This window comes from Schistocerca nitens, chromosome 7 (genome assembly GCF_023898315.1).
Source record: "Schistocerca nitens isolate TAMUIC-IGC-003100 chromosome 7, iqSchNite1.1, whole genome shotgun sequence".
In the NCBI taxonomy this organism is placed as follows: Eukaryota; Metazoa; Arthropoda; class Insecta; order Orthoptera; family Acrididae; genus Schistocerca; species Schistocerca nitens.
The window spans coordinates 556,801,487-556,818,983 of NC_064620.1; the positions used below are offsets into that span (position 1 = coordinate 556,801,487).

At 44.3% G+C, this 17,497-nt stretch overlaps 1 protein-coding gene across 1 annotated transcript in view; it reads right to left on the bottom strand.

Moving 5' to 3' along the window:
- The window catches only part of LOC126195746 (leucine-rich repeat-containing protein 24-like), a gene marked incomplete at its 5' end in the record, with an annotated part of 210,738 nt that overhangs the window by 40,725 nt on the left and 152,516 nt on the right, over positions 1-17,497 (bottom strand). The window contains one exon of the mRNA XM_049934372.1: positions 13,477-13,590. Within this exon, the coding sequence (XP_049790329.1) occupies positions 13,477-13,590 (114 nt within the window). The remainder of the gene's footprint in view (positions 1-13,476; positions 13,591-17,497) is intronic.

Genomic DNA, 17,497 nt, shown 5'->3' on the forward strand with positions numbered 1-17,497 from the left:
ATGGGTAAAGAAAGTTACTTCCACAGGAAAGGGAGAAACAGAGCTCCGTGATCAGCCACGCTCGGGACGTCCTGTCACAGCCACTGCTCCAAACATGCTCAATCGTGCGATGCCCTTATTCGTGCCGACCGTCACATCACAACTCGACAATTGGCTCTACAGCTGTCGTTCCCGTTGGAAGGTGTCTGCAATGAACGAGACTCTCGGATATTCAAAGAGGTGCTCACGATGGGTTCCACGAATGCTCACAGAGGGCCATCAGATTCAACGAAAGGCCATTTCCTCTCAATTGTTGGAGCGTTTTGAGACCTACAAAGAAGCATTTCTGACACGGATCGTGACGGGGGACGAAACCTGGATTCACCACTTTGCGCCGGAAACAAAAAGGCATTCCATGGAGTGGCATCATCCTCATTCACCGCTAGAGAAGAAATTCAAGACAACGCCCTCTGCCGAAAAAGTCATCGTGACAGTTTTCTGGGATTGTAATGGAGTCATTTTCGTGGATGTGATACCAAGAGGGTCAACCATCAATTATTCAGAAGCATACGTGAAGACTCTGAATAAATTCAAGAACCGTTTCCGATGTGTTTGATCGGACAAGAATTCAGGAGAAATCTTGCTCCAACAAGATAATGGACGCCCACATACAAGTCTGAGAACCCAGGGACACATCACCAATTTGGGTTGGACATCATTACCACATCCACCCTACAGTCCAGACCTAGCACTCTCCGTCTTCCATCTCTTTGGGCTGCTTAAAGATTCTCTACGGGGAAACACTTTGAAGATGACGAGAGTGTCAGCCATGCAGTGAAAACATGACTATGCCTACAGAACAAGACCTTTTACCAGCAGGGAGTATACGCTCTTCCGCAACGTTGGCGTACGTGATGGAGTCTACGCAGAAAAAGAGGTCATGGACAAAACATGTTGATGTATATTGTCATCAAATTCTGACTCTTAAAAACAAATATGCTCTGAGAAAAAAGATGTAGGCATTAGTTATTGAACGATTCTCGTATTTGTAGAGGTGCGAGCATTTTGATGTGCGCGAGTGGTTGCGCCACAGTGATCGCAGCTCTGTACATCACGGCAGGTGTCTAATTAAACGTGTGACTCATCTACCTCTGGATTATAGCTGAATTAACTGATCTTGTTTTGAGCAACGGCGCTTAACTGAAAACAGCTGTGCTGAATAGATGACGATCTACATTGCTGTGGATAGCATGTTGTAAATGTGTTTAAAACGATAGCACGCGTCTGAGCTCTCCGTGTATTTTTTGCATACTGGAACTGTTATTTAAACTATTTTACAATTATTATCTGCTCACTTTTAGAGCTATGGTTCGAGTTATTTCGCAATCATTATCAGATAAGTTAAATAAAAGTTGTTCGAATCATTTTGTAGTCATTAACTGGTAACCCTTAGACTGACTATGTCGCTTTGGACAATGATGGCAGATTCCACAATTCTGTTCCTGTAAGAATTTTTAAGGCTATTAAATTAATCTAATTTTATACTACAACGTTTTTCTGCCGCAGGGTAGAAGCTATCAAAGGTATAATTTGGCAGTTGATGACGCTTACAGTTAGTTGACTGAAGTCATGTGATAGCACATGCATATATGCAGATGGCGGTAGTATGGTGCACTCAAGATATAAAATGGTAGAGAATTGGTGGAACTGTCCTTTGCACTCGCCTGATCCATGTGAATAGGTTTCCGACGGGATTATGAGCGCACGACAAGAATTAACAGACTCTGAACGCGGAATGCTAGTTGCAGCTGTACGCATGGGACATTTCATTTCGGAAATCGTTAGGGCATTCCGTATTCCGAGATCCACAATGTCAACGTTGTGCCGATCATACCAGATTTCAGACATTATCTCTCACAGTGACTGAGAGAAACGGCGCTTGGGCAGAGTAGTCTGCGCTAACAGACAAGGAGACTTCGTGAAACAACCGCAGAAATCAATGTGGTACATTCGACGAAACTATCCTTTAGGACAGTGCTGCGAAATTTGGAGTTAATGGGCTATGGCAGCAGACGACCGACGCGAGTGTCTTTGCTAACAGCACGTCATCGCCTGTAGCGCCTAAGCTGGGCTCGTTGGACCCTTGACGACAGTTGCGTGGTCAGAAGAGCCCAATTTCTGTTGGTACAGGGTGTTTCAAAAATGACCGGTATATTTGAAACGGCAATAAAAAAAATAAACGAGCAGCGATAGAAATACACCGTTTGTTGCAATATGCTTGGGACAACAGTACATTTTCAGGCGGACAAACTTTCGAAATTACAGTAGTTACAATTTTCAACAACAGATGGCGCTGCAAGTGATGTGAAAGATATAGAAGACAACGCAGTCTGTGGGTGCGCCATTCTGTACGTCGTCTTTCTGCTGTAAGCGTGTGCTGTTCACAACGTGCAAGTGTGCTGTAGACAACATGGTTTATTCCTTAGAACAGAGGATTTTTCTGGTGTTGGAATTCCACCGCCTAGAACACAGTGTTGTTGCAACAAGACGAAGTTTTCAACGGAGGTTTAATGTAACCAAAGGACCGAAAAGCGATACAATAAAGGATCTGTTTGAAATATTTCAACGGACTGGGAACGTGACGGATGAACGTGCTGGAAAGGTAGGGCGACCGCGTACGGCAACCACAGAGGGCAACGCGCAGCTAGTGCAGTAGGTGATCCAACAACGGCCTCGGGTTTCCGTTCGCCGTGTTGCAGCTGCGGTCCAAATGACGCCAACGTCCACGTATCGTCTCATGCGCCAGAGTTTACACTTCTATCCATACAAAATTCAAACGCGGCAACCCCTCAGCGCCGCTACCATTGCTGCACGAGAGACATTCGCTAACGATATAGTGCACAGGATTGATGACGGCGATATGCATGTGGGCAGCATTTGGTTTACTGACGAAGCTTATTTTTACCTGGACGGCTTCGTCAATAAACAGAACTGGCGCATATGGGGAACCGAAAAGCCCCATGTTGCAGTCCCATCGTCCCTGCATCCTCAAAAAGTACTGGTCTGGGCCGCCATTTCTTCCAAAGGAATCATTGGCCCATTTTTCAGATCCGAAACGATTACTGCATCACGCTATCTGGACATTCTTCGTGAATTTGTGGCGGTACAAACTGCCTTAGACGACACTGCGAACACCTCGTGATTTATGCAAGATGGTGCCCGGCCACATCGCACGGCCGACGTCTTTAATTTCCTGAATGAATATTTCGATGATCGTGTGATTGCTTTAATCGAGAAACGATTGAACAGCTGAAACAGTACATCTCATCTGCATGTGAAGCCATTCCGCCAGACACGTTGTCAAAGGTTTCGGGTAATTTCATTCAGAGACTAACCATATTATTGCTACGCATGGTGGATATGTGGAAAATATCGTACTATAGAGTTTCCCAGACCGCAGCGCCATCTGTTGTTGAAAATGGCAACTACTGTAATTTCGAAAGTTTGTCTGCCTGAAAATGTACTGTTGCCCCAAGCATATTGCAACAAACGGTGTATTTCTATCGCTGCTCGTTTAGTTTTTATTGCCGTTTCAAATATACCGGTCATTTTTGAAACACCCTGTAAGAGCTGATGGTAGGTTTCCAGTGTGGCACAGACTCCATGAAGCCATTAATCCGTCAACAAGGCAATGTGGAAGCTTTTGGTGGATCCATAATGGTGTGTGCAGTGTTTACATGGGAAGAACTGGTTCCTATGGGGCTCCGGCAACTTGGAGGCCATTTGCAGCCACTAACGATCCCAAACGAAGATGAAATATTTACGGATAATATTGCACCACATCACCGGGCCGCAATTGGTCTGAAGAATATTCTGGACAATTCAAGCGAATGGACTGGCCACCCAGATCGCCCGACATGAATCCCACTGAACATGTATGGGACATAGTCGAAAGTTCGTACTGGCAACAGTTTCGCAATTACGGACGGCAACATTTCTGTGGGGGCCTTCCAACGACTTGTTCAGTCCTAGCCACGTCCGGTTGCTGTACTGCATTGGACGAAAGGAGGTGCGACACGACATTAGAAGGTGTCCAAATACGTTTGTTTCGTCAGTGCAAAGAGCACGACGATAGGGTGTTGAACTTTCTCATTAATTAATTGAATACTGTGTAGCTGTCAGTAATTAAAACTTCCGGGCTAAGAGGCCGTGGTCCAATAGTAGAAATACTTCTCCCTGACGTTTCGTTGCCGGCTGCGGGCAACATCATCTGAGGTGAGTCTACGACTGGCTGCTAGGCCGTGGAGGTCCTGTTTATATAGAGCGCATAGAGGGTGGGAGACACGGACAAATCGGCTGTAGCGGAACATGTTTTTGAAACGGGTGACCATGAAATAAAATTTAGTGAGACGAGCGTGCTAGCTAAGACATCGCGTTATTATGCACGTATGTATAGAGAGGCTGTAGAGATTTTTAAACACCACAATAATTTTAACAGGAAAGAAGAAGGCTTGAAGCTAGATAAGATATGGCGATCGACTCTGTACCAAAGATGTGACAATCGATTACCTCCGATCGAGAGTAATGACGCCAGCCAGAGATAGTTTTACTGTTGACAACACGTGACGAGTGGTGGCGCCCTCTACGCGCTCTATATAAACAGGACCTCCACGGCCTAGCAGCCAGTCGTAGACTCACCTCAGATGATGTTGCCCGCAGCCGGCAACGAAACGTCAGGGAGAAGTATTTCTACTATTGGACCACGGCCTCTTAGCCCGGAAGTTTTAATTACTGAAGACGCCGGCCGTGAAAGCCTCCACGCTATGACTGTGTAGCTGTGTTACGACCTACTGTCTTTTAATGAAACTTGAAAGAAAATTACTTCTTTATAATCTTAGTGTTTTAATTTTTATTGATCTTTATGTGCTACTCTTATATTGGGTTTGTGCGCTAATGTATTCAATAATTGTTATTACGAATTACACCTTCAAGAAACTGATGAGTCTTCCGTGCTTGGTTACTCCTAAGAAGGACCGTTCATAGACAAATACTTTACATACGTTTTGCTGTAAATCGTTTCACAGGGATCGCCCGACTGCAGTAAAAATTAAAGATTATCAAAACAAGACATGGTTGTCTCACTGGGAGGTCCGCGATCGTTCATTAAGTAAAATATGGCGTTTCCGTCTTCCATCGCTATTCTTTATTCTCAATAACCGGTTTCGGGCTAGCTGCCCATCTTCAGATCATATGTTGTAGTTACAGAGTAACTTTGACGGACAAGTTACTCTGTAACCACAACATATGATCTGAAGATGGGCAGCTAGCCCGAAACCGGTTATTGAGAATAAAGAATAGCGATCGAAGACTGAAACGCCATATTTTATTTAAGATTAAAGATGTTTAGCACTATGAGAATGTGTTGACAAGTGATACGACGAAATCGCCGATCGACGATTGCTTGCGTAAATGGAGACTCCAGTCTAAGCCATATAAAACTGAAATTGCGGTATTCTTTCTAAATACTACAGAAGCTCGAAACAAGTTATCTGCGACTTTCAGCGGAATTTCGGTGCCCCATCACTCTGGGTTGATCCTCGACATTCAAACAACATTGAATTAAGTTATCTAAGAAACTTGGCCCAATTGTGACACTACTTCGCATGACCGCACGAAGCTATTGGGGTACGGACGCCAATACTCTCCGCCCTACTGCACTCGCCCTTGTGTATTCTGCTGGTAGGAATTGCGCTCCTGTGTGGGAAAACTACAATGACTGAGATACACCTAACGGAAGTCAGGATAGTTATAACTGGCAGTGTTAAGTCTCCTCCCATTCACTGGTTACCTGTCCTCAGTAGCATTGCTCCGCAAGATCACAGGAGGAAGCAGCTGAAGTAATTTTCTATAGAAGATCACTTCTCATGAGAACGTTCCCTTCTACGACGACCTACAAGACCCATCAACAACTCGTCTGAAATCACGCATACCACCTGGACTGAACCATGAAGTATCAGTCCCTTCATCGTAATCTCCAACTGGCGACAACGCTCAAACGAACATCCAACAAACAATGCTCACCTGGATTAAGACCCACAAAACGTTTAAGGGATTCGAACCACCGCGTCGAGCCTGGCCGAAGCTGAACAGCGTGCGGATAGGTCAGGAGAGGTGTGGTCACACCATGGAGAAGTGGGCTTTACCTTCATCAGCTGACTGTGACCGTGCGGCAGAGGAGTAAACAGTAGAAATGATTATTAAGGAGTGCCCGCTTCGAGCATTTGACGATGATCTGAGACGCTATACGAAGTGACTGAGATTCTCTGGACTGGTGGCCAAATTCCGAAATTTCCACCTGATTTTAGATAGTGAGGGTATTCGTAAACGAGCTGGTCGTCCAGGCTGCGAAGCCTCAATGGATGACTATCAATCACCGTGTCATCCCCTGATGCGCTATGTAGGGACACGTTGTCAACACAGCGCTCTGCCTGCCGTTACGCAGACGAATCCACATTGATTTCTACGTTTGTTTCACGAACTCTGCTTGTAAAGCCGGATTTGCCTAGCCGTCCCTCTCTGGAGCACTTACTATTAAATTTCATGATAGTGATTTGCAGTAAGGGCTGCGTAATCAGATGCCGCCTACAAAGGGCTTTCGGGAGATAGGCGGTTCAAATACTCGTCCGGCCACTCAGCTTTAGATTTTCCGTGGATTCACCGTATCTGTTAAGGCAGATGACATAACTGTTCTATCGTCCCTCATTTCTTCATGCTTTCTTCTTTCCTGCACACGGGGCATTTACTGCTAGTTGATCTCACCAAGTCGGTCAGATTCACTATCATCATCGTCTTCCTCTGCAAGAAGATTGTGAGGAAGGTCATAAGGGAGAAAGCCACTGGTATTCGAGACATTCGTGCAGAACTATTTAAGAATGCTGGCAATAGCATGAAAATAAGGTTGTAGGAAAAGAGCACGTCTATCTATAACACAAAAGAGAGACCAACGAATTCCAGAAATGTATCACCGTTCTAATACTGAGGAAGGCGAGAGCTACAAACTGTGACCACTGCAGAACATTAAGCCTAATATCATATGAATGAAAAATTACCGTAAGGATTATTCTCAGGAGAGTTGGAATGAAGGTGGAGGATTACGCTAAGTGAAAATCAGTTTAGATTCAGTAGTGGTTTCGGAAAAAGAGACGATTCCGCCACGCAGACGTCTTATAGAAAAGCAGTTATAGAAAAAGAAACCAACTTATCACCGTAGATCGGGAAAAGATTTTTGATAATATTATCTGGAAAGCAATGTTGAGAATGTTGAAGGCAGAATGTCTAAAATGTTAAGATATATTGGTAATATTTCTGCTTCGATTGTTGATAAGGAGCAAGTAGCGAAATTAAGAAATGGTGAGAGACAAGGATGCGCTTTCTCTCCTTTTATATTCGATGCTTGCATCCGAGAACATGTATGCACAGTTCATGAAACAAATGAGATGGAGGGCAAAATTAGTGGATGGAGGATAGACATGCTGCGTTACTCTAATGATATTGCTGGCGTCACGAAGACGAGACAAGATCTACTAAAGGTCCTCAGCGCAGTGGAGAGGATTTTCTGTAGCGAATGTGGTATTATAATAAACAGGAGAAAAGCCAGAGAAATGCTGTGCAGTACATAATAAGATATGAATCTCTAAGAATGAAAACTGGAAGACAGGAGCTAGAAATGATACAGGAATTTGTCTATTTGAGAGGCAGGATCAAAAGCAATTCAGAAGGCAGAAAGAAACTGTGAGCACAGTACAGTTTCAGACAGAACTCATTCACCAGCAACAAGATCAGTTCGGAAATAGCGAAACGGACCATGAAATCATTTGTGTGGAATGTTGACCTGTATGGGTGTTGGTGTGAAAATTGAGCATTAGTAAAACAAGAGTGAAGACAGCTAGAAGCCCTGGTTATTTGGTGTTGGAGAAGACTGTTTCTGAGATAAACTTAAAAAATACAGATACTACTGAAGAAGTACAAGAAAATCTCAGGAATCTCGACCTTACTGGGTGCACATCCAAACAAGAAGAGACAAACTGGTAGGACACATTTGAATACACAATAAAATCATCAGTACACTAGCAGAAGCAGATTTTGGCGGAAGGAATCGTTGAACATGATCAAGGATGCCATTCATTTCATGCCAAGAGTGATACAGAAAAGGCAGATAGAAGAGTGGAATGGCGTACTGCTGAAAACGAGTTTCATGGCTGAACACTGAAGAAGAAGAAATAGCAGTTACACCATCATCACCTACGTTTCATATTAAATCATGAAACATATTTATTTTACTTTAATAAATTATTCTAATACTTGTAACAGTGAAAAAGCTACATATTTAAATTTTTAACGCCATTTGGTCGAAGAGCAGCAATATACGTACTACCGAGCCAGGCACTTGCGTGGGTGAATAAAACGGCCACTAACGGAAAAAAAATCGCAACTGGCAGATCGCTGGCGTGCCAGGAAAACCGCTGACCACTCTCGTTGACGCCGAATCACATCCTTCGCTACTATCTCTGGATTTTTGGACAACTCTCCACACTGGATATTCAATGCTAGAGCTATTTCAGAACTTTTCCTTGACCTTCAGGATCATCATTTGGCAGATTACTAATATTTTCATCGGCGGCTCGACTACAGCAGGTTTTCCTCGGATGTGTAAAATTTGCTAATTTCGTGCTTTGTCATTAATTGCTGTGTGATGTTGCCACAGTGACCATATTAACCAATTCTGCACTATACTTTCTACTTTTTCTGTTCAGGTATCCTTCTGCGCGGTTGAGGGTCGCTAACGTCTTCGTGACGGAAAGGAAAAACAAATTTCCTCTGCGTTGTTCTACAGAGATGAAAGTTTATAAAGGCGCTTACTTCATAAACAGTTAACAACACCGGCAGCCATGTGAGTCTGGACGTATTCTTTGAGTGCACAAATATGTTCTAGTTCCATATTGCATTAACGCCGTAAGCAGAATGTTCTGAACGCATTGCTACCTCATACACCATGCTGGCAAAAATTATAATGTAAACTAAATAAACTTATTTTGTTTCATATCTATGAAAGCTGCAACTCCTCAGACAACCGGTTTCGGTTAGCAATGACCGTCTTCAGATCTGTTTTATAAAAACCAGTAGTCTGTCGACTTACATGTTTGTGACCATAGATATGAAATAAAAAAAATTTATTCTTCTTTTTCGGGTCACTGTTCCATTCGCGACCATGTCGCATCTTGTAAATATAGTGTAAACTGTCTGCCTTGATCCATCGCCTTTGACCCACAACGACTAAAACTCACAGCGGCATACCGGGCAAATCGTCCACTTTGCTCTGTATACAAAGAAAGAAATACGATTACATAATCCAGAGGTTTTCCATTTTTGTGTGGGACATATTGCTCCCGTGTTAAATTGACAATAGTTCACATCTCCGCTTTTGAGCCAGGATTTTTTGGAGTTTTTCTTGGTTTATATGCCAGTTTCTGGAACACAAAACTTTCCCAACTGATATTTCCTTTGGCCCAATAAAAACTCGTCTGGTAATTTGCTGGCAAGAGTCTGAGCCTGCAACAGATCAGAGTCCGCTCTGGGGCAAAAAATTAAGAAAACAATCAGAAGCTCTACCTTTAGGGTTAGAGAATTAACAAAAATATGTATTACTTTGGTGCAGCGTGCTGTGAGATGCTGTAATTTAGCGCCGTCCGCTGCGTAAAGGACGTTCGAGAAGTGGTAGATTGCAGTATAGCGTACTAACCTCCCGGAACACACTGCACTCCTTCCTGTGGCCACCACGTTCGGATAGTTCACAGAAGCGTAGAGCCCAGATTGAAATGGGGTGTAGTGTACTTACTTCAGTTGCCACTGAGTGTGGTCACCAGCTATCATGTGTAGATATCCTATGAAGGTGTGGAGTGTTCCTTGTAGTGTAGGTTAGAGCAGTTTACTGCCCTCCTAGAGACCCACTGTGGACTGCCAGTGGCTGGAAAGTCCCGGTAGAAGATTCAGTGTGGTGTCGTGTAATATAATAACCTCCCAGTGCAGCACAGCGCTACCTCTGGCCAGTACGTCTAGCAGTCCAAGAAGATGTATTGCTGGAATTGTAGCGTGGTGTAGTCTGCAATAGCATGTTGACCTCCTGGTTCACCACACGAACACTTTACCAGCCGCAAGTTCAGATAGTCTGCCAACATGTAGAGGCCACAGCGTATTGTAGAGTACTGTCACCTTAGTCACGTACATGCCCTCGGCCAACAGGCGGAACTTTAATGAGACTAGCGTAGTGAAGTGTGATGTGGTGTAACATAGTGGTCTTCCAGAGCCACTGTACATATCGCCACAGATCCAAGGCTCATGGTAGTACACTGACATGTACATACAGGAATGTAGTGTAACGTAATGTAGTGTAGTGTACTGACATCTAGGATCCCCACTGCACACTGCCGCCTGGCCAGTAGATCTGTGTAATCTAAGTGGATGTAGGGGATTGAGTGTAATGTAGGTAGTGTAGCGGACTGATCTGTACATTCCTGCTGGAGAGCATAACCGGCTAGTCCATAAAGGCTGGAATGTACACTACTTGTCACTAAAATTGCTACACCACGAAGATGACGTGCTACAGACGCGAAATTTAACCGACAAGAAGAAGATGCTGTGATATGCAAATGAATAAGTTTTCAGAGCATTCACACAAGGTTGGGGTCGGTGGCGACACCTACAACGTGCTGACATGATGAAAGTTTCCAACCGATTTCTCATACACAAACAGCAGTTGACCGGCGTTGCCTGGTGAAACGTTCTTGTGATGCCTCCTGTAAAGAGGAGAAATACGAACCATCACGTTTCCGACTTTGATAAAGGTCGGATTGTAGCGTATCGCGATTGCTGTTTATCGTATCGCGACTTTGCTGCTTGCGTTGGTCGATATCCAATGACTGTTAGCAGAATATGGAATCGGTGGGTTCGGGAAGGTAATACGGAACGTCGTGCTGGATCCCACCGGCCTCGTATCACTAGCAGTCGAGATAACAGGCATCTTATCCGCATGGCTGTAACGGATCGTGCAGCCACGTCTCAATCCTTGAGGCAACAGATGGGGCCGTCTGCAAGACAACAACCATCTACACGAACAGTTCGACGACGTTTGCAGCAGCATGGGCTATCAGCTCGGAGACCATGGCTGCGGTTACCCTTGACGCTGCATCACAGACAGGAGCGCCTGTGATGGTGTACTCAACGACGAACCTTAGAGCACGAATGCCAAAACGTAATTTTTTCGGATGAATCCAGGTTCAGTTTACAGCATCATGATGGTCGCATCCGTGTTTGGCGACATCGCGGTGAACGCACATTGGAAGCGTGTATTCGTCAACGCCATACTGGTGTATCACCCGGCGTGATGGTATGGAGTGCCATTGGTTACACGTCTCGGTCACCTCTTGTTCGCATTGACGGCACTTTGAACAGTGGACGTTACATTTCAGATGTGTTACGACCCGTGGCTCTACCTTTCATTCGATCCCTGCGAAACAATACATTTCAGCAGGATAAATCACAACCGCATGTTGCAGGTCCTGTACGAGCCTTTCTGGATACAGAAAATGTTCGACTGCTGCCCTGACCAGCACATTCTCCAGATCTCTCACCAGTTGAAAACGTCTGGTCAGTGGGGGCCGACCATCTGGCTCGTCACAATACGGCAGTCACTACTCTTGATGAACTGTGGTATCGTGTGGAAGCTGCATGGGCAGCTGTACCTGTACACGCCATCCACGCTCAGTTTGACCCAATGCCCAGGCGTATCAAGGCCGCTATTACGGCCAGAGGTGGTTGTTCTGGGTACTGATTTCTCAGGATCTGTGGACCCAAAATGTAATCACATGTCAGTTCTAGTATGATTTATTTGTCCAATGAAAACCCGTTTATCATCTGCATTTCTTCTTGGTGTAGCAATTTTAATGGCCAGTAGCCTACATTGTGTACGTGATACCACCTCCATCTTTATACGTACACATCGCTATCCTATGGCTTTTGTCACCTCAGTGTAATCACAGTTCTCTTCTCTGTATCATTACAGTGAGATTACTTTCTATAAATCGACTTGCAGACGCGACAGCTTGTAGCAGTCGCTGAAGTACAACTGCCTTCTCGTTGAAAGTTTGCTAATGGTTTGTTGATCCGTTCATTCAGTCTCAAGTGCCTTTATACGATCCAGACTTTACGCTACCACACACACACATACACAAAACAGTTTAGTGGCGCTTACTGTAATTTTGGTCTAGCCGTAAAGCCGGATTTGTCTAGCTGTCCCTCGCTGGAGCATTGACGATTAAATTCCATGACAGTGATTTGCAGTAAGGACTGCGTAATCAGATGCCGCCTAAAAAGAGTTTTCGGGAGATCGGCGGTTCAAATACTCGTCCGGCCACTCAGCTTTAGATTTTTCGTGGATTCACCGAATCTCTTAGGACAGACGCCATAACTGTTCTATTGCCCTCATTTCTACGTGCTTTCTTCTTTACTGCTCACAGGGCATTTACTGCTAGTTGATCTCACCAAATCTGCGAGATGCAGTATCATCATCGTTTTCCCCTGCTAGAAGATTATGAGGAAGGGGAAACCAACTGGTATTCGAGACATTCGTGCAGAAATATTCAAGAATGCTGGCAATAGCATGAAAATAATGTTGCATTAAAAGATCACGTCCATCTATAACACAGAAGAGAGACCAGCGACTCCCAGAAATGTATCACCGTTCCCATACTGAGAAAGGCGAGAGCTACAAAACGTGAGCACTGCAGAACATTAAGCCTAATATCATATGAATAAAGAAATCCCATAAAGATTATACCAAGGAGAGTTGGAAAGAAGCTGCAGGATTACGCTAACTGAAAATCAGTTTAGATTCAGTAGTGGTTTCGGGAAAAGAGAGACAATTATGACACGCAGATGCCTTATAGAAAAGCAATTATAGAAAAAGAAACCAACTTATGTTATCACCGTAGATCTGGAAAAGATGTTTGATAATATTACCTGGAAAGCAATGTTGAGAATGTTGAAGGCAGAATGTCTAAAATGTAAAGATATATTGGTGATATTTCAGCTTCGATTGTTGATCTGTCCATTCCTGCTGGAGAGCATAACCGGCTAGTCCATAAAGGCTGGAATGTAGTTTAGTTAATTGAAATGTAGTGTACTGATCTCCTGGACGCCCAATGCACCCTTCTGCCCGACATTTGTGTAGGTCCTGCTGCGTAGTGTACTGTAGTGTAGCGTACTGACCTTCCTGATCCCCACTGGGCGCCACCGCCGGCCAGCAGGTCCGGGTAGTCCACAGAGGTGTACAGGTTGCCGCCCCCAGGGCCCAGGTCCCGCCGCCGCATCACGTGCGCCGTCAGCGTGGAGGCGGATAGCAGCGCGGGCGCGGGGGCGGAGGATGGCGCCGGAGGCGGCGGCGGGCTGCGGCCGGACGGCTGCGGGGGCGGCGGGGACAGCGGCGCCGGCGGCGGCGACTTGAGCTGCCCCTGCACCTGCACCCAGCTGCTCGACGTCGTGCTCGGCGTCGTGTCCCTGCAGGTGCGACAGATCAGTGTCCAGCATCACTGACACGAGAGACATCTAACATACAGTTTTGAAGTCCGGAAGAGATGCAAGGTCTACAATGACGATAATTGCACAATTTTTATTTTCGTGGCTGTCCACAGCCTCAGACTGTTTTGAGAATGAAAAGGTGTCCAAGTAGACTATAATCTGTTTGTTTTCCTTGCAATTATCCAATTTCTACCATGGGTCATTTTCAATGGTTCAAATGGCTCTGAGCACTATGGGACTTAACAGCTATGGTCATCAGTCCCCTAGAACTTAGAACTACTTAAACCTAACTGACCTAAGGACATTACACAACATCATTTTCAATGGTGAAGCTTGAAATATGTCACTGAAAATGACCCACAGCTATAATTGGCTAATTGCACTAATAATGAACAGATTATAGACCACCTGGAGTACGTTTTCATTCTCTAACCATAATTGTGCTTTAGATGTAACTACTGTAAACATATTTAAGACCACCCCGACATCAACGAAAGTGTGCTATATTCAGAGGGTGCTTGAAAGGAAAGAGTAACTTTATGAAACTGAAAATAAATACTGCACTATCAAATGAAATTTATATTTTAAATGTGTTAGTGAAAAGGGTGAGCAAGAAGTTTCAGTTCAAGGACCGGACAGTTCAGTATCGGTATGCCAATTAAGCAAAGTCGCCGTAAACATTGAGGCACCAGGTTGAAGATACCCCTTTGGTAAAACGCCGTGTCGTGCTGTGTGAAGAAGTCCGTAACTCGACCTTTCACGGCATTTTCTATAGGATCGAAGGCGCTATAATCACATGGAGATAAATTGTGACTATAGGCGGGTATTCGTGGTCTCTCTCTTGAGTTGTCTGTAATGGGTGACCCCCTATACCGCACGGCGTCTTGTGACAAATCGCAACCAGAACTGAACTGTGCGCACCATTTTTCGACATATATGCTGTCCCATACACATTCTTCATTCACCGATGGATGTCTACCAGTGTTTGCTTTTCAGCAGCCAAGAAAATAATAACAGCACGTTGGCCCTGTTGGGACGCATTTGGTAATAACTTCGTCACAGTGCAAGTTTCCTCATTTACTACACACACGTCGGAAAGACACGACTACCACACTAGTGTACTTGTCGGTGCTTATATATCCGCGTCGGAGCATCGCTACGTTGCAAAGACGCTGCAGCAACGAGCTCAAAGGGAAACGTTTTCATCGCCCCTCACAGTTTTTTCGAAAGTAAACATCTTAGTACACCTGTAACATTCGATACCATGTTACTCTTTCGGTGCAGTGTAACGAGTTTCGAGCCTTGTCTTCATGCTGTCCACAATAACACAGAGATGTCACTGCTTATGCAAGTCCCTCTCCTTGACAATAACTCTTGCTATTTTCTGGTCACAAGGAAGTTCAATCGGGTTCATTCAACAGAAAATGCAGGCTTTTCCATTCGGTCAATTCCTGCCACCTGGAGGAAGGTGTTTACGACGTGAACGCGCAGTGTACGTGCGCAGTCGTCTCGGAAGACGAATGCATCACTGAAATGTTAACTGTACAGCTGTGCAATCTACTGGATAACCCTGTACCGAAACTTTACATGTATCACATTTTCCTCGACAGCGAAAAAGTCGGTCGACATTGTATGTATGCTATTGACTCGAGGGACTGCTGAACCGCCTCCTGCTGACTCAATGGGACTTCATACAGCACACATTCGTGGTGCATGGCTGCTTCTGTCGCTTATGCGGTCTAATACGATGATCATCAGTGTTCGGACAGGTGTCCTGCAAGCGTCAATAAGGAGAACTTCACATCTCTGTTCCAGGTACCACTCCAAGTGTTCCCTGGCTCACCCCCTTTCCGCACCAAGTTGCTGGTTTGTTCTGTTGTTCGTAAAAGACATGTACAGGCCAAATCGATTGAAGATGTTTGCGTACTGTCGCAGTTGGCCCAGTTGTCTCACAAAAGAAAACATATTTCTTTTTCATTGTCCTCTGTGTTCGTACGTTCCGCAATAGACACCATTGTTCACCATAGGCGACAGCTTCGAGGCAGGTTTCCAGATGTCTCACGATACCATTTCATCATGATTGCCTCGTATTCGAGAAACGTGAACCGTCTAACTGTAAGATTAAACCTCATTCTAAGACGGTTTACAACTATTTGACCATAGATATCCACTTTTTATTTCGAAGGAAATGATATTTTTCCTCATTTTTTGGACTCTGATTTCAATAATTTTATTTGTACGTCTGCGACACAATATCCCCAATATTCATCTCTATACCGATTATTCTTTAATATGACTGGTGTACCCCTCTTCCTCATACCACATGAGTAATCATGTATCTCAGCTACCTGCCTTCTCTGTTCTGGGCAGTAACCATGCAATAATTTCTGTACTTGTTCATTATAGAACTACAGAAAACTTTTTTAACACACTAACGATATTTTACAGTCATAGTTTTCTTCAGCACAGTGCTGCTTCTAGGAATTGAAAGATAACTTCATCGTCTATTGTTTTGCGAATACAAAAACAGTTCTTGATCTGAGATATTTATCGTCAATTTGGTATTAACATCATCTTCATTAGTCATTTTAGTTCTATTGCTCTACAAAGGCCATAAAATCTTCTTTTATACAAATGCATATTCCTCCGCTACGTCCTTTAATGTCTTCTATCTTCCTTTAAGCCATCGACTATGTCTTATTTCTTGGAATTGACATCTTATCTCCTTGCATAATCTTCCATCCGTTCGTTTGGCTACATAATATGCACACTCCCGTTTCATTACACTCATAATTTCAGTCCTGTACAAGAGTTAAGTTCCTTGAGAAAATTTGTTTGAATTTCATGTCTTTCCAGGTAAACCAGCTCACGCGTCTGTGTCTTTCAAGCCGAGCAGGCCATTCGTTTCTGATCGATTTACGGATTGATCGTCTACATTTCACTGCCGTACAGCAACACTTTAATACACTGACTCCATTTTAGATTTCAGACACATTTTCGTTTTCAAAATCTTATTTACCTTGAGAATTCGAGGTCTGTTTCAACCTTTCATTCGCTTTTGTTCGTTTCAATTTGAATAATGGAGCCGGCCGTGGTGGCCGAGCGGCTCTAGGCGCTTCAGACCGCCCGACTGCTACGGTCGAAGGTTCGAATCCTGCCTCGGGCATGGATGTGTGTGCTGTCCTTAGGTTAGTTAGGTTTAAGTAGTTCTAAGGGAGTGATGACCTCAGAAGTTAAGTCCCATAGTGGTCAGAGCCATTTGAACCATTTTTGAATTATGGAGACAAAAAAAATGGCTCTGAGCACTATGGGACTTATAACATCTGTGGTCATCAGTCCCCTAGAACTTAGAACCACATAAACCTAACTAACCTAATGACATCCCAAACATCCACGCCCGAGGCAGGATTCGAACCAGCGACCGTAGCAGTCGCGCGGCTCCGGACCGAGCGCCTAGAACCGCTAGACCACCGCGGCTGGCATTATGGAGACAGATTAGTCATATTGGTCACACATTATGTTGGTCATATTACAATTAATTTTCAATCGTACTGTCACACGACCTTCTTCAAGGTCAGTCATTAGCTTTTGAAGTTAAACAATATAACGTCATCACGAACAGTCGGTTCAGAAAGGTTCTACCGAGAAGGAGTATAATTTTTCAACTATTGTTAGGATCTGAAATCTTTTCCTGGAATTTTCATTTTAAATGGCACAGCTACAGGATGGTCTACGTAAAGCTTTCCCGGAAAGTATTTACAATAATACTGGCGCGCGACTGATCCTCCTTAATGAATATCACGGCTTTTATTCGCTACAGAACCTGTTTCCGCCATTTTTCTTCTACGTTTTGCATTGCGGACTTCGTTTGAGTTTTGGCAGAAAC